Source organism: Dermacentor silvarum, chromosome 1 (genome assembly GCF_013339745.2).
Source record: "Dermacentor silvarum isolate Dsil-2018 chromosome 1, BIME_Dsil_1.4, whole genome shotgun sequence".
NCBI classification, from domain to species: Eukaryota; Metazoa; Arthropoda; class Arachnida; order Ixodida; family Ixodidae; genus Dermacentor; species Dermacentor silvarum.
The window spans coordinates 184,746,581-184,769,442 of NC_051154.1; the positions used below are offsets into that span (position 1 = coordinate 184,746,581).

A 22,862-nucleotide genomic window follows, 5' to 3' on the forward strand; every position below is an offset into this window, starting at 1 on the left:
GTGGAAGTCGTGCGAAGTCGTGCGGACAGCTTCCAGTTCAACAGGCACAGTGCCTGGGACATTTTATTTTCTCCATTTTTATTTCTCAGACGCTACGAATTCGCTCTCCCTTCTTCAAATGGGATGAAGCGACGCGCACAATCCGGACGACCAAAACGAAGACGAAGAACCAAACGAAGCGACGACGACGACGATAGCAATAGAGTAGGAGGTTCATTTACTTTAGTATATCAAGGATCGACATCTACACCTACTTTCGTTTGCTAGTTCGCTGCACGAGGTGCAGCAGTGAAGCGAACAGAAAAGGGAAACTGGACAAGAGCGCTGCGCACAAACTACGAGGTTCCGTGAGTTTACGGTCGTCTCTCTACCTTCGACCCCACGCGTCGTCGACAACGTCACCGAGAACTGTGCAGTGCGAGGGACCAGTGGCTTCGACGGTCAGAAGAGCTCTTTTGGTCCTTTTGCTGAACTCTTAACAGTAGACGCAAAACTACGATGGCAACGGTGGTGTAGACTTTCCCCAGTTTTTTTTTTTTTCTCCGAGTTGCACAAGGAAAAAAAAAAAAAAAATGGCTTCTTCGCTGCTGCTGAGTCGCCCGACGGACTATGAACCGTACTTGTACGGGCAGGGCGATACCCTGACACTCAACGTGAGCTGGGGCTCACCGTCAACGAATCCGGCTGACAGCGAGGTTGGCGCCGAGGCCTCGGTGTCTTCCTCGGTGGCCGAGGACAGGCTCTACGAGGTGCCGGTAGAGGTGATAGTGCTGCTGTCCGTCTGCTACGGTGCCATCTCGTTGGTGGCAGTGGTGGGCAACACGTTCGTGCTCTGGATCGTGGCCACATCGCGCCGCATGCGCACCGAGACCAACTACCTGATCGCCAACCTGGCCATCAGCGACATCATCATCGGCCTCTTCTCCATCCCGTTCCACTTCCAGGCTGCGCTGCTCCAGCGGTGGCTCCTGCCGCGCTTCATGTGCGCTTTCTGCCCCTTCATACAGGTCAGCGACCTACCCGGTGGAACGAGCTAGAGAGAGAATATATATATATATATATATATATATATATATATATATATATATATATATATATATATCGCGCACTAGCGCTTGCAATGAGAAATAAAAAAGGTGCGGGTCAGCTGTAATGGGGGTGCGTAAACAAGCAGCCGCAGCTAAGTCTCCCTGAGCGAGTAGCAGTGTCGAGACTACGGGAATGCTCTGGACTGGATATCGCTAAATACCAGAGCTTTCCCGTGACCTCAATTGAGAAGTTATACGTCTTCTATATACGGAGAACTTGTCGTGTAACAAGAATGGGAAAATACTGACACGATGCTTTACATACTCACCTGTATATGGGACTTCGTGTCAATGATTTCAAAACCCGTGGCCTACCTGTGCAGAGTGATCGGTCTCTAGAGGAGGGGAAGTCCAGCTCGTGGTATGGAGCCGAAAACTTTCCGAAGTTGGGTAAAGTATTTTCTTCTTGCGCCAGTTTGCTGTTATCGTCAGCTCTGTAATTCCTCACGCATTTTAAATTTGACAGTTGGAAAAAAGCTCTACCGTGAAAGCCTTGTTATAAATGTGCAGTGAGATAAAACTACCGCAGACCCATTAGGAGAAAAGTCTAGCTTCGCGTCGTATAACTGAAACGCCAAGGAACGGCATTCTGAGAGACGTTGACCCTCGAATGGTGGTGACTTAGAACGCGTCCGGAAATGGAAAAAAGAAAAGAGAGGGCCATACGCTTGACGCATTCAAGAATGCACTCAAAGCTGTTGTTTTCCGCTCGCAAGTGAAGCAGTATCGAAATACCTAAACGAATTAAACTGCACTAAAAGGTGTATTTGCTATTCAGTGTCAGTGTGTCTGTATATGGTGCGAATCAGTCTCGGGCGTTTAGTTTTTGAGGACATAACACGTTTGAGGATACATGTTGCAACGCAAATCGAGTATAATCACCTGTATCGGCTGTTCTCGTTTAAATGATTTTCTGTCGTTCCCGTTTCAGTCGTCACCTGCGAAAACTTCTCTGCTAACAGGTTCTGCTTATTGCAACAAATTCTACGTGTCACAGCAAATATTATTCAGTCGAGCTGCGTTACTCTTCAGAACAATGACATTATACATATATTCAAGGAATATGTATTGTACTCACTGAATATGTACAATATATGTATATTCACGTTCGGTGTGCACACTTGGGTGCTCTAGCCACGGCACACACACACACACAAAAAAAAGAAAAAGTGAGAATGTGAGTGGCAACACTAAGCGCTGGCCTCACTCCTGCCACTTTCTTCTTTTCGCCTTCACGCTCTCACTTTTTTTGTTCTTTTTTGTTTTTTGCGCCGCATTGGCTTGCTTAACTCTCCATGCCATTTTTCTTTTCGTGAACTTATAAACGTGCCAGTTCCGCAAACACAGCACCGATTCGAATGCGCTTCAAAGCTGTCTTCTCCGATTACAGAAATCGAGACAGAAAGGATGTTTCGCGCACACCATTTGTTGTGCGCGCAAAACGCAAGGAGGTGGTCTAAAAGCATGCCGCTGTGATCCTTTTGTGGGATAGAAGTAGGCCGAACTTGATAGCCTGAATCACATGAAAGAGATGCGTAAGGGTTCTGTATAGGCAGTGACGAGGACGCGCAGCTTTGCCTTTAGATGTATACGTACCGCGTATACGCATTGCCGCTTACCGTATTTCGATACCACTGCTTATACCAATTTGTCGTTCTGTCACGTTTTCCCACCAATTACTGAGGAGTCGCGTCGTCTTTTCTTTTTTTTTTGCCGAATTCGCTGTTCAGCCGATCCTTCCTGCTGGACAACCGGATAATGCTCCTTTTGACCTATAGCTCGTTAAATGTGGGGCTGTAGCGAAGCGTTGCTGATTGTTTATTTAACCAAATTTTCATTTCGTTTTTCGTGAGGACGTTTCGGGTACAATGTAAATTTTATGAGACTCCGGGAAGCGCGCGGCGATTTTTTTTTTTTTTTCAGTTTTCCCTCACCGCATCACTCCTTCTCGAAGGGCGGCGCGGGGACCACGTAAGTGTGGGATGTCTTCTTGAAAGGAAGCTTTACCTCAACAGCTATTATATAAATACACGGAAAATGAGAATTTATTTCGCTCGGTATCCACTGCAACCAAATTTGATGAAGATTGTTGCAATTGAAAGGAAAGGTAAAAATCTGGAGGACGCTTAAGCTTCGCCTTTAAGAGTGGAACACGATAGCATTCAAATATCCGTGGCTGCTTATCAGGCTTCTTTCTCGTATATTGAAATTACAACCCGACGTTATCACGTATGTAGTTTGTGGTTAAGTCGTACTTTACAATTTTTGTGATGGATTTGACTTTGAGAAATTCAATTTTTGTTCACTAACGCCTTCCGCCACGTGAAGGGCCTGCCCGGTCGGGGTGGTTCGGGATAATGGGGTTCGGGATGATTATTACAACAACAACAACTACAACAACAACAAAGCATCAGGTTTACAATTATGTAACTCTGCAATTAAAAAAAAACGATGTTACAATTCAATAAACGCCATTATTGAGACATATAAAGCGGACAATATTGATTTGTTATGCACCGCTTTAAAGCTTACCACAAATTTATGAGCATGAAGTATGCAAAGCCGTCGTAAACACCGGAAAAATTATATGTATAAGCTGTAAACTCATGGAAAAATTATTCCGCTTCAGATGCTGTCACATATGCAATTTACGCAACTGAAATATCTGTTTTTGGTGCATAGTTACGGGTCTATTACCTTGTGCCTCATTTTTTTAATACTTTACAATTTTCGGCAATCGTTTGTAGAAAGCACGCGGGCCTAAATCAAAATTATTCTTCCTAGATTGCAGAGAAATGATGTTTCTGTTTTAAGTGCATCAAATTTCGTTCAAATTGGTTCTGCGTTTGTCTTATCTGTGTTTCTGCCTATCTGTGTATCTGCCTTTCTGTGTTTCACACCTATTTGAATAGGGATATAGAAGCTGGTCCCGGGGTGTAAAGCATAGCCCTTAGCCTCGGAGTCTTCCATATTCAAATACATGTGAAACTCACAAATTATAGCATCAGGCAACGGTTGGGCCTAGTTGAATGACATTTGTCGCATTCAAAGAGTTTGTTTCTATAGGGACTGTTTCTTGTTCAGACCTCCAAATTTTCTTCCCCCAAATTTGACGGAACTTTCAGGACTAAATGAATATAAGTTTACTGCTTGTCATGTTGACCGTTAATAAAAGACGAAGACAGAGAAAGAAAAATCTAAACAAAAACACGGGCGTCGTTTTGTGTTTTTCTTTCTCTGTCTTCGTCTTTTATTAGCGGTCAACATGAGCTACACATCCGCGGGGAAAGGTGTGTGGCATGGCTTTAGTCTCGCCACGGGAACGATGTCACTTGCAGTCGACGGTGACACCGAGAGGTCGGCGGGGATGCATTCATACGTGACATCGGCCAATTGTCGCATCACAGATACGGAACAGCCGCCACCGTGTGGCTGCACTGAGGAGAAGAAAGACGACGTGTTCCCGCTTGATATAGCGTCGCCATTTTGGCCTCCGTTAGCTTCCCTGTAAATAAATTGTAAATAGCCTTGGGCATCAATATTCTGTATCTGGCTCGAGAACGACTTATCGCAGCTCTCTAGCCTAAAACTTGTTTGACAGCTTAAAGGGGGAAGACGTGCTTTGTTTTCTAGAGTTAACGCTTGAGCGTTTAGAATTGACGTGTAAGAGTTCCACGGTTATGAAAGACAGGAGAGACCAAAGCAGGAATCTGCTCCAAACATTAAACAGTCGCTAAGAGTACACCTTTTTAAACTGAGCAAACTTCATTCATATTGTCGCAGTGGTTATCTTACGGGAGCATGTGATCAATTTACCTACGGCCAACTTTACCCACGGGTAAAAAGCTTCCCGCAGGTGACAGCAAGTTCCGGCACAATAAATTGTGGAGGGACAAAGGTAAGACGTTTCGCGCAGGCGTCATTCACTCGTTATCCGACGACTTGCGAGGAAGCTTTTTAACCATGGGCGAATTTATTCACTCGAAAAAATGTGTCGCGTTAACAGCCCCAAGTGCTAGTCCCACTCAATTCATGTGAGAAATTCGGATACTGTGTATTGCAACGATTCTTTCCACTTGATTGTTTCGCCATTCGTCCTTGCCTAGCGCAAAACCACTTCCTCGCTCTTGCCGGTGCCGGCCACCGGGAGGGACCAACTGTAGAAAAATGAATAAAACCGGGGGGAAAAGAATATTCATGATATGAGGGCTGTATATTGTAGCGACCCATTTAATTTTTCATTCCTTTTGCACTTCGCCATTGGCTCAGATGTCGCCACACCGCCGTTATACGCAGGTTTGGCAAGTCTCTGTTGTCGTGGGAGCTTCTTTTCGCTTCAATTCATTCGTTGAACTCATTTGTTGATTTCGGGCAGACAGGAGAAGGACTCTAGCGCTGATCCGTTGTAATTACGGATCAGGTGGCAGAAGGCAAACTTGTTACATCTTCAGATGTCTGTCTGCGTCCATGCGGATTCGGTCACCCGTCGCTGATGTGCGGACTGAATTGAGCGCTCAAATTGTAATTGCGCGTTTTTCGTAGAGGAAAAAAAAAATCAGCAGAATTCAGCGATTCTTTGACTTTGAACTAACGGGCTCAGAAGCAGGTTCTCGCGACGAACACCGCCATCTTCTCAATAGCAAGTTCTCTTTTGTACGCCTACAAAGCCGTCGTCGTGCGCTACAGTAAATAGCCTACGAAATACGGGCACAGATGCCATCACTTCGAGTCTGCGTGGTGCGCAAAAACCCCGTATAAATTGCGAGTTGCTGCGCCTGCGCGATAGAGCACTCTATACTTCAAAATGCGCGTTGCCGCAGAGGCACGATGTCGAACACTGGTGGTGGGCGGAGTTTTGTTTTAAGCGAAGCGTTATAGGCTCACAAGTTTCGGCGGCGGCGGTGGTGGTGGTGGTGTCACGCTGAAAAGTGGGCCGATCCTGGCGATAGTGAAGAGAGAGTCCAAGATCATTGGCACATACCAGGGACCAAAGAGAAGAGATAAAGAGAGCGATAAAGAAAGAGAGGAAAAGAGAAAGAAAGAGAGAGAGAGAGAGAAGAAAGGAAGATAGAGAGAAAGATAGAAATAAAGAGAGAGAGAAAGGAAGAAAGAGAGAAAGAGAAAGAAAGAGAGGGAGAGAAAGAGAGAGAAATAGAGAGGGAGAGAAAAAAGAAATAGAGAGAAATTAAGAACGATAGATAGAGAGAGAGAAAGAGAGAGAAAGAAAGAAAATCACCACGAAGGTCAGATACACATACGACAAGCTTCGCTTACCCCCCTTTTCTCGACAGGGGAAGGGCTGGTGATTTTTTTTCTTCACTGTATGTCGAGGTTGATGCTGAGGTTGAGGAATGACGTGACGACTATAAGATAACGACGACGAGCTGACGATGGTGACAACATTTTCACTACCGCACACAGGTAGTGAAAATGGATGGATATACGTCATGTACATTAAAAGTATATTCTAGAGTTTCGAAAAAAAAAAAAAAAGAAATTGTGGGGTTTTACGTGCCGAAACCACGATCTGATCACGAGGCACGCCGTAGTGGGGGACTGCGAAATAGTTTGGACCACCTGGGGTTCTTTAAGGTGCACCTAAATTTAAATACACGGGTGTTTTCGCCCCCATCGAAATGCGGCCGCCGTGGCCGGGATCCCGCGACCTTGTGCTTAGCAGCCCAACACCAGAGCCGCTGAGCAACCGCGGCGGGTAGGAGTTTCTCAAAGCTCCGTACTAGGTTCATTGTTATTCCTAATGTTATTACGTTATTATAATGTTATTTCTACAATTGCAGAACCTAACGTACAGCTTAAACCTTTTTGGCGATGACTGCCTAATTTACGCTCCTGGGCCCGAATTCATAAAAAACTTCTTACGCTAGGATTTTTCGTAACAAAGAATTTTAGCCAATCCGGGTGCCAGACATATCATTAGCGAAGGCGGCCAGCAAAACGCGAAGCGACCTTACGAAAGAAAAGCTTTGTGAATCTGGCCCCTGTTGCTGATAAGGAGGATCAGCTTAATATTAATAAATGTTTACAGAATTTAAGCATATGGTGTGAGAAATGAAACATGGAAGTTAATTATATCGTACAAAGTCAACCTGTACTCACATAACTAAAAGAAAGGCAATTAATACGTTTTCCTATTACAAAGGCAACTACTTGTTGATAAATACAAATCGATTTAACTACGCAGGAGTTACAATAACACACAACTTAACCTGGAATGATCATATAGCTAACGTATGTAAGATTTCTCATCAAAAATTGTGGTTCCTTAAGAAAAAAATTGGAGGTAATGAAAGCTAAGATTCAAATTGATTAACATAAACATATACAAGCCCCAGGAAGACAGAATCCGCTAATAAATCATGATTATGTTTTTCAGCCATGTAATGCCCGTAGTGACACGTTTGGATTATCGTTTTTTTCCGTATGCAATGAAATAAAGAAGCGCTTACTCAAGTCTTTTGTTGCTTCAGATGATGGCTGTGCTTTTGAACACGCTGTGGTCATGTATTGCCACGCATGCAGTGCTTTTTTTTATATGTATAGACTGTTTCTTCAGATGATGTGTTTTTTTTTTTTCATTTTTATTTTGCCCTCCCTGTAATGACCCCCAGTCGGGGGTGGACAGTATTCGATAAATAAATAAATAAATAAATAAATAAATAAATAAATAAATAAATAAATAAATAAATAAATAAATAAACTGCGTAATGACAGACTTAATGGAAAGGATGGACGGGCATACCTAACCCAATATCCATCATTTAAGTGCCGTTGAAAAATAAAAGTAAAAGAAAAAAAAAAACGTTACGCAATAAGCTTAACATAGCACATATACGTATATATTTGACAAATTTTCTGGAATCGATTCTTCCACATCGCACTGGCTGCTCTAGCAGAACTATTTCGTAGCAGGATGATACAGAAAAGGAAGCGCAATGTTTTGCTCCTGCAATATAAAGCGGCGCTCTCCATTACAGGTTCAGGAACATGAAACAAACTGGCGTTTGTTGGAGACACGAGAAATTGGGAAAAATAGAGAGCCCTTCCCGCCTTCCCCATCCTATGTACTTTTCGCGAGTGTCATACCATACTGTTCCTCCTTTAGAGAACGAAGGAGTGTCAGCAATTTAAGGCTGAATGTCCGGCCTGCCGCGCTTTCTTGGTTCCATTTGGTGTGCTGTTGATTTGCCTGTCAAGTGAAAAGCTCTGGAAGAAAACAAACACGTACGCGTTGTTTCTGAAGGAGGAATAGAGTTCGAATTATAAGGCATGCTTAAGAGGATACTCGGCAACGTTTGCGGGCATGCTTCGATATAAGCAAGGTGTGAGTTTTGGCTACCTGAGATCAAAAAAGAAAAAAAGAAGACGGACATTCAAATCGTAGATGTACAAACCTTACTCGACACGAGGTCCCAGAATTCTTCGCATTTGGCGCAGTGTGTTGCAAGAAGTGCCTTCCAACGCCGAGTTCAGAAGAGCGGCGGAATATAGAGCTCCGTTCGTCGAAGGAAATTTTCTTCCATGCTCGCGCGTAAAGGAACTAGAGTCCTTGTAATTGTTGCGTGTAATGTGGTTTCTTCGAGGCTGACCGACAGCATGCGCCTCGAGAGCTTGCAAGCTTTAGATGTTAAACTTTGGTGTCAGGAATTTGACAAAAAAAGCCCTACGCGATTCTGGATACAGGAGGTGCTTTTGTTATGCGTTTGCCAGCGTTTTGTTCGAGACGCCAGAGGGGCATCATGGTCAAGTGGATAATCACAAGTCAAGGAGCTAAATCAACTAGTACATTTGAATTAATAATACGAAAGTATTATATGTCCCATGAGGCACAAAATCCGGCATGATCAAGCGATGGTACCAAAAACGACCGACGGCGCAAAGAGTAAAAACACGTCCAAAAAATGCTCGGATTGACTTCAAATCTCGCAGGAAGGTTCCCGTAAAAAAAGTAAATCAATGGATTTGAAATGAAAATTTCGTGCATTTGGGCCTGGGTGGGAATCGAACCCGGGCCTCCGGGGTGCTACACGAGCACGCAGACTAGAGGTGTGCCTAGGGCGTGCGTTAATGTGACGTCATCGGCGTCTTGCATGACGCGAGTAGTAATACAGAAGATAGTAAATGGTATAACATTGTTAATTAGCAGTAAGTATGGGTAATTATAGTGAAGTAAAGTGGATTAAGTTGAATTAGAGTGAAGGAAAGCGAATTAAAGTTAGAACAACTTAGAATAAGGTGACTTAAGGTGGAGTAAAGTGAATTAAGGTGAAGTAAGGTGAATGAAGGTGAATTAAAGTGAATTAAGGTTGGTACAAATTACGACAAGGTGGATTGAGATGGAATAAAGTGCAATAAGGTGGATTAAAGTGGATTAAGTAGGAATAAAGTGGATTAAGGGGGAATTAAGGTGGAATAAGGGGGATTAAGGTAGAGTTGTGAAGGACACGTGACAATGTATGTCGTCACGTATTATGGACGTAACCAATTAATTAGAGAAGTCATGATGCGTTCGCATTCAAATCACGCAAGGATACTTAAGTCACTGTAAGTTTTTTGGAACAGTATCGATAATAAATGTTTTCATTTTTTTCTTAAAGAGTAATTTTAAAAGGGGCTAGTGGTGTTGTGATATACAAAAGTTTAGTTTGGCAAGGTGAAAGGGCTATTTGTCTCGCCCCAGTGTTTCTCGCATCCACACGAATGCTATCCACAATATGTCTAACAAACTTAATTGTGTCACTGCGAGATTGAGAAGAAAGCGCAGGTGCCCTCTTCTCCTTTCGAGTCCTTTCGGAAGCCCTCGCTTTCGAAAGCAGGTGTGGTGAAGTGTATTTTAAATTTTCAAGGCACGTCTTGGCACGGGCACGATACCCAAGAACCCAAAGTCTGCTTGGGTTTTGCTGGGGCCCAAATTTAAATCTCTCTTGTGCTTTCACTTGGCCCACCCGAGGTACAGTGAGAGGTAAGGGGAACATTCCGTCCAATGACGCTTTCCAGTGGGGGTGCACAGGAGCAGGTGTGAAAGGGCCTTGGCGAACGTTCACTTGCTGCAAAAGTGCTATGCAGTGCCAACTAGGCTCCACTTCGTTGAACCTCACGAGAGCAATCTGCGAGTACGGTCGCCCACATGGGGGGCGTAAGCAAACAGCCAGGATGACTACTTATTAAGCAGGCACATTTCTGCTCCCGTAGTTACGCGATCGCGGATTCTGCTCGACTTAGTACTCCTTTGACTAGCCGGTAGCCATCAGCTTGCCTTTCTTTCGTCCTTCCGGCGCTTTTGCAGGTGCTGTCGGTGAACGTGTCCATTTTTACGCTGACGGCGATTGCCGTGGACCGGTACCGGGCCATCACGATACCGCTGAAGGCGCGTCTCAATTCCCGCCTGACGGCGCGCGTCCTCATCGGCGTCATCTGGGTGGCATCAGCCATGGCGGCGGCGCCGTACGCAGTGGCGCTGCGTGTCACCCTGGTCCAGGACGAACGCACGGGCGAGCGCACGCGTCCCTTCTGCCACAACGTGGCACTGCCTCCCAGTGCCTGGCGCATCTACAACAACGCGCTTGTCTGCTCGCAGTACTTCGCGCCCTTGCTGGTCATCTGCTACGTGTATGAGCGCATTCGCCGCCTGCTCAAGGACTCCACCATCCCTGGAAACCCGGAGTCCGTGCGGGACGCCATCGTCGTCAGGAACAAGAAGAAGGTGAGCGCTTTCTCTTCTGCGTAGACACGAGATGACGACCACGGCACACTCTGGCTCAAACACGTTCTTGTGCACCGTGAGGTGCCAACTTAAATTCATGCCTTGTGGAAGTAAAGCAGGTGTCCGTGAGATAATGAACGTGGCCAGAGCTTCTTTTCCGTTTGGGGTCGTTGGCTCCAGCTAATTTCGGTAAATGCAATGCACAAAAGATTGCGTTCACATGTGCGTAGATGAGGTTTTGACATTTTCCCACGGGATATGTTACAGGCCATTATTATCGATGTTGAGGCTTCGCCAGAAGCGGCAGGGTGACCCACTAAGTAAAACCAAGCCTTTTTCACGACACAGTTTGCGTATTGATAGGTGTGTGACCGTAAGACTTTATCGTATTAGTTTTAACCAGCCGATAAGACAGTGCTTCATGCGTCTATAAATTAGCCAGCAACTTAAAACTGGTTGAACTGTGAAACGATACTGCTAAAGGAAACAATCATTCAGCGCATTAAGGAAGCACTCAGAATACAAATTAGTTCCGTAAAGCCATAGGTTTTGTGAACTTTTATGGTGATTTGTGGGGGCAATTCCCAACCGTTGTTCCACACTTGCTCCGTTATGCGTTTAAAGTGTTTTTAAAATTTAAAGAAGAACAAATTAACCACGAAACACCACGAAGCACTATTTTTCGATTGGTCGTCGTTTTCTAAGATGAATGCGGTTTCACGCTCTTCGATGCACTTTGGCAACGTGACCATGTGACTACACAACCCTCATAGATGACAGAACGCCTGCGCGCTACGCAATGAGCTAATCGAAAACATCGCCGAGATAGTGTAATCATTTTATTATATTTCTTCCTCCTTTTTCTGTGCTTCGTCACTAATCTGAGCGGAGTTCGTACTACAGTATCAGCAGGACGAGCCGGATGGCGGAAAGAAATATAATCAAGTGATTGGAATCGTTATATTTGGTCGCTTCGACTTGACCGCCCTCTGTCCTCTTCAAGCTTTGACATTGCAGCACGCGCCGCCTGCGCAGCGCTCTTCGATTTGACTTCGTGCAGGAGCAGTCGAGCACAAGTTTATGTTTCCTCTCTATACTCTCTATTTTGAGAAGTGCAGGCGTCTTACAAGCTATTGCTAGTAGACAACATGGCACCACACTGTTTGATTAGTCGTACGCGCGGACGGAAATGTCTCCCGATTTGGTTACGACAGACAGCCCAGCTGCTGTGAAGAGGCCTAGATTGCCATCAGGACACGTCTGGAAAGGCTAGCGACGTGTTAAATTCCTTTCGTTTGAACTGCTTTCTTTTGGTATGAGGGTTCTGAAGAAAAAGTGGCATTCATGGCCACTGCTTCGCTGCCACAGTGTAGTATAACTACCACAAAAGAGATGATTGAGATACTGAAACGAAAATACCGTTGCCATTTCTGCGTGCGCATTCGCCGAGAAGGCTTACCCACGACGACAAAACATGTCCGTCACTGCACTTTTCTTTTTGTTTACAATGAATGCGCCGCACATAGTTGCCGCGCTGTCCTCCCACAACGTGAACTTGTGCGGTGCATGCCGCACATAGCACTGTCAAGGGCTGGTTCAGAAATGTTTAGCGAAATCGAAGAGACCTACACTATTACAAGTAAGGTTAGTAAATAGCTTTAAATGCATGCATTTACTAATTTCACGTGTACATTACTACATTCTTACTAGCTCTGTACTAGGCCGGAGATTACAAATTTAGTAAGTGCTGCCGTTATTATAGCTAGAAAGGTTTCCCTAGTGACTTTCACTAGGTAACTAATAATCGAGCTTATATGAAAGGTTTCCTGTCGGTATACCATAATTCACCTAAGCAGCGCATGAAGGAATAGTTAGCCGGCGCAAGATCATTGGGAAGATTTTACGCGCTTTCGAAATTCTCGTGGAATCAGATGCACGACGTCATACGTGTCCCTCAAGCCTTCGACATTTTCTCTTGCATTTTTGCGTTTTTTTTTGAACACATTACGCCTCTAGTAGGACTAGATGTGTAGCATTTCCGATTACCACCGTTCTATTGTATCGTCAAAGCGTCAAGATTCGTTTCTCATCGAAAGTTAATTATAGGTTTGGTTTCCCATCAACGCCTGAAAAACACCTGCGGCGCTATAACGTAAAATGATTCCAAACTGTTTTGATTCCAAACTCCTGACGTCAAATTTACGTAACCACCGACGCAAGTATCGGGCGGTGACCCGCAGCGTTGTCTGAACAACCCAATCAAACACTCTCCTCGTTTATAGGATGTCACCTTTGTTCGCTTTCAAAACCAATAACATTGTCTACACTCAGCGGTTTTTCTTATCTAATTGGGTGACAAGAGACGAGGAGCACGCTCTAGTGGAGAGGGTTTCGATGGGGCCGAGCCAGCACAGTGAAAATAGATAACCGCATGAAGAGGGTGGTGCGGGCTTCTCCAATTGGTCCGCTTCGCCTTACTTAGCTTGCGGTGGCTGGTCGAAAATCGTGGAATCGTGGCGGCGTGCAACGGAAGGATAAATATGCCGCTAAAACGGATCCTCAGCAAGGAAGAGTTGGCAGAGCGATGTCGTATGCATGCCGAAAGGGCTCGATAACGTTTAACTGCCACGCAAAAAGGTTTATAATGCGCAAATAAATACATGCTCACCGACAGGTGCGAGTAGCGAGGGCCTGAGCGATCGGCGGTCAGCCATCTTCTATTCCTTTCGGAACGGGGCAGTGTGTGGCTATTTAAAAAAAAATTCAGTTTTGTTCGGCATATTAATGCATTTTTTTCGCGTACACGTCAATTTGACGTGGTGAGTTTTCGCGGTTTTCGTGACGTTGCGTGACTGACAGGCGAAGTTGGGAGTGGCCCGAAAATGTTTGGACCAATCGTGGAGGCTGATTGCAGAAATTGGAATCAAAACAGTTTGGAATCATTTTGCGTTATAGCGCCCCTGGTATACTGCAGATACTTCAGGAATAACTGTTCATGATTGCTAAATTCAGCACAATAGAGAAAAAAAAGCGGTATTTGAACAAAGAAATTATGCATGGTAATGGGCATTAATATATATCAGATAATCACTAATAGATTGAGTAGCCAACAGAATTTGTTTTGAATAAGATATTAAACAGCATTACGGGGCACATTGTAATGACAAAATTTAAATGTAGTTAGTAACGGTCGCGTTAGTAACTTTACTACCAAGTTAGTGAATATCGTGACAAACGGTTACTAACATATAGTTATAAAAAATTAGGAAGGGGGCCTACAGATGGACTATCACACTGTGGTATAAAGGTTATAAACATGGATAAGATACCTCAGAAAGGCTGTCCTACATTTCGATAGGTGGGCCTATCTTCGTCAAAGACGAAGATAGGTACTCCTATCGAAACGTTGGTCAGCATTTCTGAGGCACCGTATCTCTGTTTGTAACTTTTATACCACAGTAACCATATAGTTAGTGTTATTCACTAGCTTCAGCAGGTAGTGAATATGACTATCTACCACTTTAGTGCCTTCGCTTACTAAGAAGGCAGTGTTTTTTTTTTTTGTGACAACTAATCTGTTCGTATTTAGTTATTGAATATGCTGACTTATTTTTATCATAACGGCGTACGTTTTCGAAAACAAATTTTTGCAGGAACCATCGACGATGATTGTCAATTTAAGCGAATCGCCGAAAGCTTCAAGAAAGCTTTTCGCTTTATTAAAGAAATGGGGCTGGTTTGACGGCGTATATATGTTGCAGTGAGGATATGTAGGTAGAGTTTGTCCGTTTTCGTGGTCGAACAACAACAACAACAACAACAACAACAACAACAACAACAACAACAACAACAACAACAACAACAACAACAACAACAACAACAACAACAACAACAACAACAACAACAACAACAACAACAACAACAACAACAACAACATGGAAAAGAAGATGCTGCTAAAGTTAATCAAACAAGTTATAACAATGTAAGACTGCTAAGGCTTTTAGCCGCAGGAGATGCATAGCTTAAAGTTCATGGCTTGGTTTTACTGTGTTGGACACCCTTGCATGCGTAATAGTGTATGCCTGCAACGACCAGGATGCGTGGCGAATATGCGCAGCAACCACAGCAATTTAAGAAACTAAGAAGCACTAATTTACGCGCTTTTAGCCGGAGAGCGAAAGAAGCGAGTTACGCTCCACATTCCTCTGGAACGGTGCCCAAATTATAGGAGCGTCTAAGTATACCGCTCGAATCAAGACGAGGGAGGTGTGTGGCTAGGGGAGGGGGAGGGGGGGGGGGGGTGAGAAATCCACGTGGAGGCAGGCGTAGTGGACGCTATGAAGAGGCTCTATTTTCAGCTCTACGCAAGAATAACCTGCAACTAAACGCTAAATGAAATATTAAAGCGCCGAATGAACTACGCTTGACGCACTGTGCGCACACGTGATGGGTGTACTTTCGTAGCAGAAATATAAAAAAAAGGAAAAAAAAAGTAAAAACGTAGCAGCCACAGCAGCTGCTACCTTTTTACTGCATTAAAATCGTGTCTAGGGTGTGTATGTGATAAAAAACGAAAAAAAAAAGTTGAAGAACTGTAAAAATGCCGCAAGTGCAACCGATAGCACGTTTCAGCAGGCAAAGTGTAAATGTGTTTCTTCGAAATATATTTCCGCGAAGTGCTCACCTAGTTTGGCTACACGTACTACGTCGCGCGAAACTCCGACAGGAAACGGCCCGCTTCTCTTGCTTGTAGTTACTATAAGAATGTCTCTTTTTTAAAATAGGTACACATGGCACGTGTTACTTCTTTAACTGTTTCTACAGACATCCTCACACCATGCACCTATGCTCCGCAACACTGCCCGTCCTCCGGTCGTTGTAATTGCAGAGACAATGCAGGCAAATGGGTGCGCTACTGGAGACAAACGAGCACCTCCTGCGTGGATGAGTCTAATTAGATAATTCAAGGCAGGCTGGAGTTTATTGGGATCTATTGTTATTGTTGCCATGACGTACATCTAAGGGAGGTAACACAATGTGTCGCAAGTGAAACAACGAGAAGCAGCTGCAACGGAATCTTGGGCTCTAGCGATCAAGAGAGAGAGAGAAAAGGCAGGGAGGTTAACCAGATGCGCGTTTCAGGTTTGCCACTCTGCACTGGGGTGGAGGAAATAGTGGCTGGCAAGAGGACGGGGAGAGAGACAAATAATAATAATAATTAAAAAAATAATAAAGAGGTAATAGGAAGGGCGTTCCAATTAGAGGCGTTAACATTGACCGGCGAATCTCAAGAAGCACAGTAGTGCTTGCGCGGCCTTCTGATGCGATGGTAAGTCCCGTCGATGTTCTAGCATTCTTCCTCCCTACAGAGACTGTTCGTCCAACTGGTTGAGCAGAACGGAAAACGATTGTCTCTGCACACTGTACTGCGGGCACTGGCACAGAGCATGACGCATTGTTTCCTCGCCACCGCAACCGCAACGGCCACAGACTGCGGTGTCGGCCATCCCTGTGCGCGACGCGTGAGCATTATTAAACGCGACGCCCATACTGTAAAAAATAAATGTGAAAGAAATAACGGAAAATGTATATTTCTACTACAGAAAATTTCTTTCAATGGAAGAAACATATATTATTCTATTAAAATTTTTCTGTTTATGGTCAAAGACATAATTTTTCTTGTTTTTTTACGGAATTGGTCCCCATACAGCAAAGCGAAAAATGTGTCCTCAACACTTTATCATTAACATTTGCGTGTAACTACACTAGCCACGCTACAGTAGGCAGATAGATGTCGTATGCGCGAGTCAATTGGTCTTAGTTTCTGAATAAAATACAGCTGCAATAAGGGCGAACCATGCCGCTCAGATCATGACTATATGTAAGCTCGTAGAGTGGATACTTGGATGTGTCGCGTAGTGCCGTGTCTTTTGGAGCCAGGTGTCTTGACAGTGGTCGCATCTCATATGTTCAACGTAGTGTGCTCATCTGTACATGTATGATATGTTACAAGAACATCCCAGCATTTGACTCTTTCGAATTACATAAACGCTGCTGTAATGAGGGGAGTAAAAGTTGCTCCCCTAATGTAATAAATGATGTAACAACTTTTTTTCTGTGATATTACACATAAGCAATAAACAGAATATTGTGGTGAAATAACAGAAAAATACGATAATAGAAAAGACATGTTTAAAAAATTTGCCATACTTCTTCCTTTTCTTTCACAAAAAAATTTTTAACAGTGCAACCATAGCCTACACAAAAGTATCGCGTCTCTTCGGGTGGGTCTTGGTGGGAGGCGAAAGTTTACGGTTGGATCCAGTGTGTATAATCGGGCATGCATGAAATTATTGTGGTTCATTCCACTCCAATGTGGTGCATTGGCGTGCCAGCATCTGTCTAGACAGCGGGATTGATAGGCGGTGGTCTTCTACATGTGCTAAACGAGCAGCTCGGTCGGCACCTTCTTTGCAGATAATGCCACAGTGACTTCGTGGCCACTGAAAAATGGCTTCGTGTCCTTTCTCATGTCAGGTGGCATATGAGCTCTGTAAGTTCGAACACCAACTGTTCATGCGAACCGCACCGTAAGGTTGACAGTAAACACTGCATTACTGAAATACACTAGGCAAGTTTATGGCGCCGCCAGTTTCTTTCCAAGAGAGACTTTCAAGAACGCGCGGCAAGTGATAAATAAAGCCGAAATAAAGAAGCCAGGAGAAGTAACTGTTGGTGCTCCTCCTCTGTATTATTCGCTCTATTTTTTATGTTTGTTAGCCTGCGCTATGGTATTGGCCGTAGACCGATGTCATGCGTGCCGAATGTGCGGGTTCTCGTCGGGTCACCGCAGCTAAAGCAGCGTTGGGTCTGTTTTGTGGCTAGGAGGGAAACCACGGAGATCGCCGAGTGCTGACGACTGCCCTTCTGTCAGTTTGGCCGGCGTTTGTTTCTAGCGAGCCATTTGCGATTACCATAGCCAGGATATGCCCCCCTCCGCACACTCATATGGCAACCGCTATGTATTTTACTTTTATTAATTTAATATTTTTTTCCTTGGAGTGAAGCTGCATTGCGCATACTGCATGGCCGAAACTAGAGTTACAGTATAACGCATACAGTAACCCTAGTCGAAGCCACAGTGAAAAAGAACCACCTAGTTGGTCACTCGCCTGCCCTGTTCAGTACCTTGAGAACCTCGAACGGTCGCGTAGCAGCGAAGGGCAGCACCGGGGACGACGCAGCAGCTTACATTTGCGGCCTGTTGTCATTGCAAGCACGTCGGATCGTACACTGGCGGGTCCTTTGCAGGCAGCGCATGCAACGGCCGCGCTGGCACAGCTAGTCGAGCGAAAGCCCAATGCTGAGGGGTTATGAGATCGAGCTACTTAGGAGGTTACTCCCAAGCATACGATTCGCAGCTGCTGCAGGCCGGTTACGATGGTGGTGGAATGCAGAAAACGCACGGGCACTTATGTTTCGGTGCGCATTGAAAAATCCTATGCGTTCGAAATAAAGCTAGAGCCATGGGCTACGGCGCTTCTCCAGGGTGCAAGATTTTTACTGCGAAGCTTCAATCATTGGTCAGTCAAACTTAGCCACTTTATAAAAAAAATTCGATCGACCTGTGACCGCGCGCAGTTCGGCCCCGGGAGGAAACCAGCCGACGCCGGCATTTTTATTAGCAGCGCACAATGGTGCGAATCCTGACGCAGATGCGAAATACAATGCATACAATGGCGAACAAGGTTCTTTCTTGTATGTTGTTCAAAGTTCTAGCGCACATATGCACTAAGAAGTAGATAACTGAAAAGTCTAAGCGTTTATTTAATATGATCTTTTCATTTCATGCTACACCTTTAATTAGACTCTTTCCTTGGCAATTATTTCTAGAATAAACTCGAGATAAAATACACTCACATAAAAATTGCACCCCCCTCACTCTCTCTCTCAATCTTTCCCTCACGCAAAAGTAGAGGACAAAAAGAACTGTCATGTTGGAGTAATTCACTGGGTATTTGGTATTTCTCATTGTCGATATTTCTCATCGTATTTGATCTTTCTCAAATCAAGAAAGTCGAGACCATGCCCTGTATTCTCAAACCATTCTAGACTCGAAGTCTTTCCATCACTCCGCCATGTTGAGGAATACGCCACCCCTCCGCTGAAGACGACGCTACGCGTCTCAAGAATTGACGGGGAGTGTCAGCGAAGTGCATGTGACGACTTCTGTAGAGGGGCGGCGCTGGTATTAACTTTCTTCAGCTGAGGAGGAGTGTTGTTAAGTGGAGGGACGCTCTAGAATACGGGGGGCAAGGCTGTTAAGAGCAAAAAAAAGTGTGCAGGAATTGAGCGTGTTCACGCAAGATGCGCAACTAACGTGCCTAAAGCAGGCGTGGGTCGGCGGGCGGCTGCTGGCGAATCGGGCGAATCGAACGCAATCAGAGCGCGCGACCGTATACCCGGCAGTCGTCGCGCGCTCTGTAAAAAACACGTACGCCACTGCACACGTTTACGACCGCCTCGACGAGCGGTTAACCTGATTGTGCAGCCAAGAACATCGAGGGGAAACGACATGCAATAACATCGCGAGGATCACCTTCGGCAACAACGGGGAGATAACAAGGCGCCGTACAGGATCGGTGTTCCCGTCCCGCTATAATGCGACAACACTGTTTGTTTTCTAAGCTTATGGCGAAGGACACAAAGAAACGGAAATGTCGCGCTTATGAAAAAAAAAGTTAGAATGTAAAAGAACACGAGTCTGTTGTATCCCCATGTTTTTATTGAGGAAGCCGGTGCCACACCACAGCGCGCTGAACACGCAATGAAACCTTCATTAAGAATGCAGCCTGCTATTATCATTGTTAACTTTCGTTAAACAATGAATCATCCCATCACCATGAATAAAAAAAAACTTATGCGGTGAGAGAAGGAAAGGAATAATAATATTAATGATAAAAGAAAACTGCGAAAACAATGCAACTTCACATACCAAGATAAACACCATTGCTTATTAACAAAACAAATTACTCCTCAGTGTGCCAAATAGAGAAGAGGGACAAACATGGATAAAATAATTGAGAAAACATGAGATTACATGGATACACGATATGAGTCGCATGAAATATATTCTAGGTTAGAAGAGAATGCAGCGAAGTCACGCACAGCAAGGCATCTCGGGTTTATATTAGCACCATTATGTAGCCTATACAACGCACTGAAGGCACCCCAGTTAGCCCGCTACCCATGCGCACGAATCGCATGAGACGTGTACAAGTTCGAACGCGCAGACAACGCATATAATAAACTGACCGAAAGCCAATATCAATTCACGGGAAATAAAGAAAAAAACAAAAAGCTCTATCAATACCCGTGGACGAAAAACAATATAGAAAAAAATGCAGCACGTACGAATTAGGATGAAAGGAGTCAAACTAGAATACGTTGTACAAACACAATTCCGAAGGACGGTATTAGGCCAGTGGCCACAAGAAATAGGGGCAAGGCTGGGATATCGCGCTTTCATTTGACTGTGAACGGCGAGCAGGCACCGAAAACCACGGACAATGGACGTATATTTGTAAGGTTCGAATGGCGACAGGCAGTCTGCCCGCTATCTTTCGTATGTCGGGCATTCGAGCAGATACTCGAGAGAGGCGGCCGAAATGCTACATGCCGATTGCGGCCTTTTTTTGATTGGACGTAACAAAAAAGGTGTATACATAGATCATGTCCAGGCCTGGGCGATCGATGAGCGCATCGAAGGAGCATAGTATCGATCTTGGAAAGCAATGATGCCTTTGCGCGCGGATAGACTCAACGTGGCCTGACATTGCTTTCGCTCTGCCTCAGCGCCTTTCAGGGACACAGATTGCACTCTCACTTGTCCATGATTTCGCAGCCACGCAGAATATTCGAGAAGAAATTCAATAAGGGAGAGAGAAATAGATTTTTAGACAATTTTCGAAGATGACCTTTCACATCCGCGTGTGTAACACCAGGGCCCGTATTTACAAAATTTCTCTTACGCAAAAGTGCTGTTAGGGTTTGGTCATTGCTGCAGTGATCATCCTGTTATTACGCCGTTCACTGCCATGTGTGGTCGAACGCCGACCGATGAAGAAACTCTCCGACGTTCAAGTTTTACGAAAATGGGCCGTCATGTTAGAGCGATCGCGATAGTGCGTCCTGTCCGGCAACAAGTCGGAGGAACATTTCGAGATCCTCGTGATGCTTACATGAAGCCAACGAGCTGTCAAAGACATCATAACAAACTTTACTGCACCATCTACGACATGGCACAGCATGTACGCTTCGCTTTTTACGCAGAATTCAATGCGTTACTATAGTCCGCTCCGCAGTGTCATTGTGGCCACGCTGATAAAGATGTACACCTTCTTATCGAGTGCCCGCGACAAGATACTGCGAGGTGAAGACTAAAGGCTGAATTAATGGTGTTAGGCTGTTTATCCTTAGTTCTGACAAAAGAAATAATACTTGGCCCATGGCCAACAATGGAGACCACAAATATCTTAGGCTCGTACTAAATGTTCATGCTTGAGCCCACTATTACACTTCCGTAAATACTAGAGCTCGCATATGTATTGCTCTCGTTCAAATTTGTTATATATAGTTATGCAGTTATGTGTTCTGTTATGGAGCTATGTGCAGTTATGCGTCAGCAAGAATGTCAGCTTCCGTACGTGTCTTCACAATTTTTTGTGCACTTTCACTTGTTTACGGAAGTGTGTGTGTGTGTGACTCATTTAGTGTAATTCTTCTACTCTCTACTTTGCCTTCCTTGGCTGGTGCGCGGAACTTCGCAAATCTTCGTGATATATGACTGTCTTCAGTGTTTATCAGTGTTTTTTCGTGCTTTTAGTTTTGTTAGCCCTGTGAAGAGGGGTAGCCGGTGCCGACAAAGGTGCCAAATTATCCTTTAAATTCATATAAAGAAAAAAGAATCTAAACAAAGTATTGCCAGGTTGCTAAAACTTAATTTATGGCGTAACACTCGTGTCAGCCGGAAAGAATAGGTGACACCTGATACTTTGTAGGCATGTACAAAGTTTCCGCGTACTTTCAAAGTAGTCCTGTGAGCTGTAGACGTGTACATACTCACTGGACACACAGTGATTTAATTTTGCTAGCCTTCAGCTACCACCGGTGACGGTGAAAACTGGTGTCACATGGCGACGACTCTCAGATGCACCGAGGCAAAAGACGAGCGATAAATTTCGGGGAGCTTTTTACTGCATAACCCTCGAGCAGAGCTTCAAGGTACAACCTGCATGAAATCAGAAAGGCAAAGCACGCCGCATATTGCCGCGCGGATCGCGACGGTATAATTGTGCGGTGAAACAGTCGAGGGTGCTTGAACCAAGTTTTTTTAATGCGTAAGCATTCTTTGGCGAATACTCCAACAAACTCTGTCCGTAACGCGAAAATTGTCGTACCCTTTATCTGCAAAATGAATGCATAATTGCCGAAATTAAGACATTTAGGCTTACTTTCTTTGAAAGCTTGCTCTCTCGCATTACTGGTGTGCGTGCAAAGAAGCCTGCTTTGGGTTTGCCGGAGTATAAAAGATGATATAATAGCTGATTGGTAGATGTGATAATAGTGTAATAGTAGATAATTAGTAGCGTTAAAAAATTGGTGACGCCGTCCTCGCCACGTCAAGGTCGTAACACAAAAATGGGAAGAGGGAAACCTGTAGTGTGGCAAAAAAAAAAAAACGGTCATGACGGCGTTTCGGCTCAGTTGATACGATATATCTGCAAAATACATGCATCATTGATGAAGTGAACACATGTAATCGTTATAATCGTGTAATAGTAGATGAGTGGTAGCGGTGAGTAGACATGCATGAGCTAGCTAAATTAGTAAGCATAAGCGAAGTATCAGCCGAGCCAAAGAATGCTTACGCATTAGTAGACAATTCTCAAAATTTCTGTAGCATCATTATTATGGCGAACTTGTGCCCGGTAATGAAACTGGTGTAGCAGTGTGGCGGATAGCCACCGCCGACGATCGGTGCAGGAACGAAT

The 22,862-nt window shown here is 44.6% G+C and overlaps 1 protein-coding gene across 1 annotated transcript; it reads left to right on the plus strand.

Moving 5' to 3' along the window:
• The first annotated feature begins 572 nt into the window (after window positions 1-572).
• Window positions 573-18,186, plus strand: LOC119435996 (neuropeptide Y receptor type 2). Its single transcript, XM_037702718.2, has 3 exons — window positions 573-1,007; window positions 10,393-10,809; window positions 17,995-18,186. The coding sequence occupies exons 1-3, from the start codon at window positions 573-575 to the stop codon at window positions 18,184-18,186; spliced, it is 1,044 nt and encodes a 347-aa protein (XP_037558646.1).
• Window positions 18,187-22,862: the final 4,676 nt, after the last annotated feature.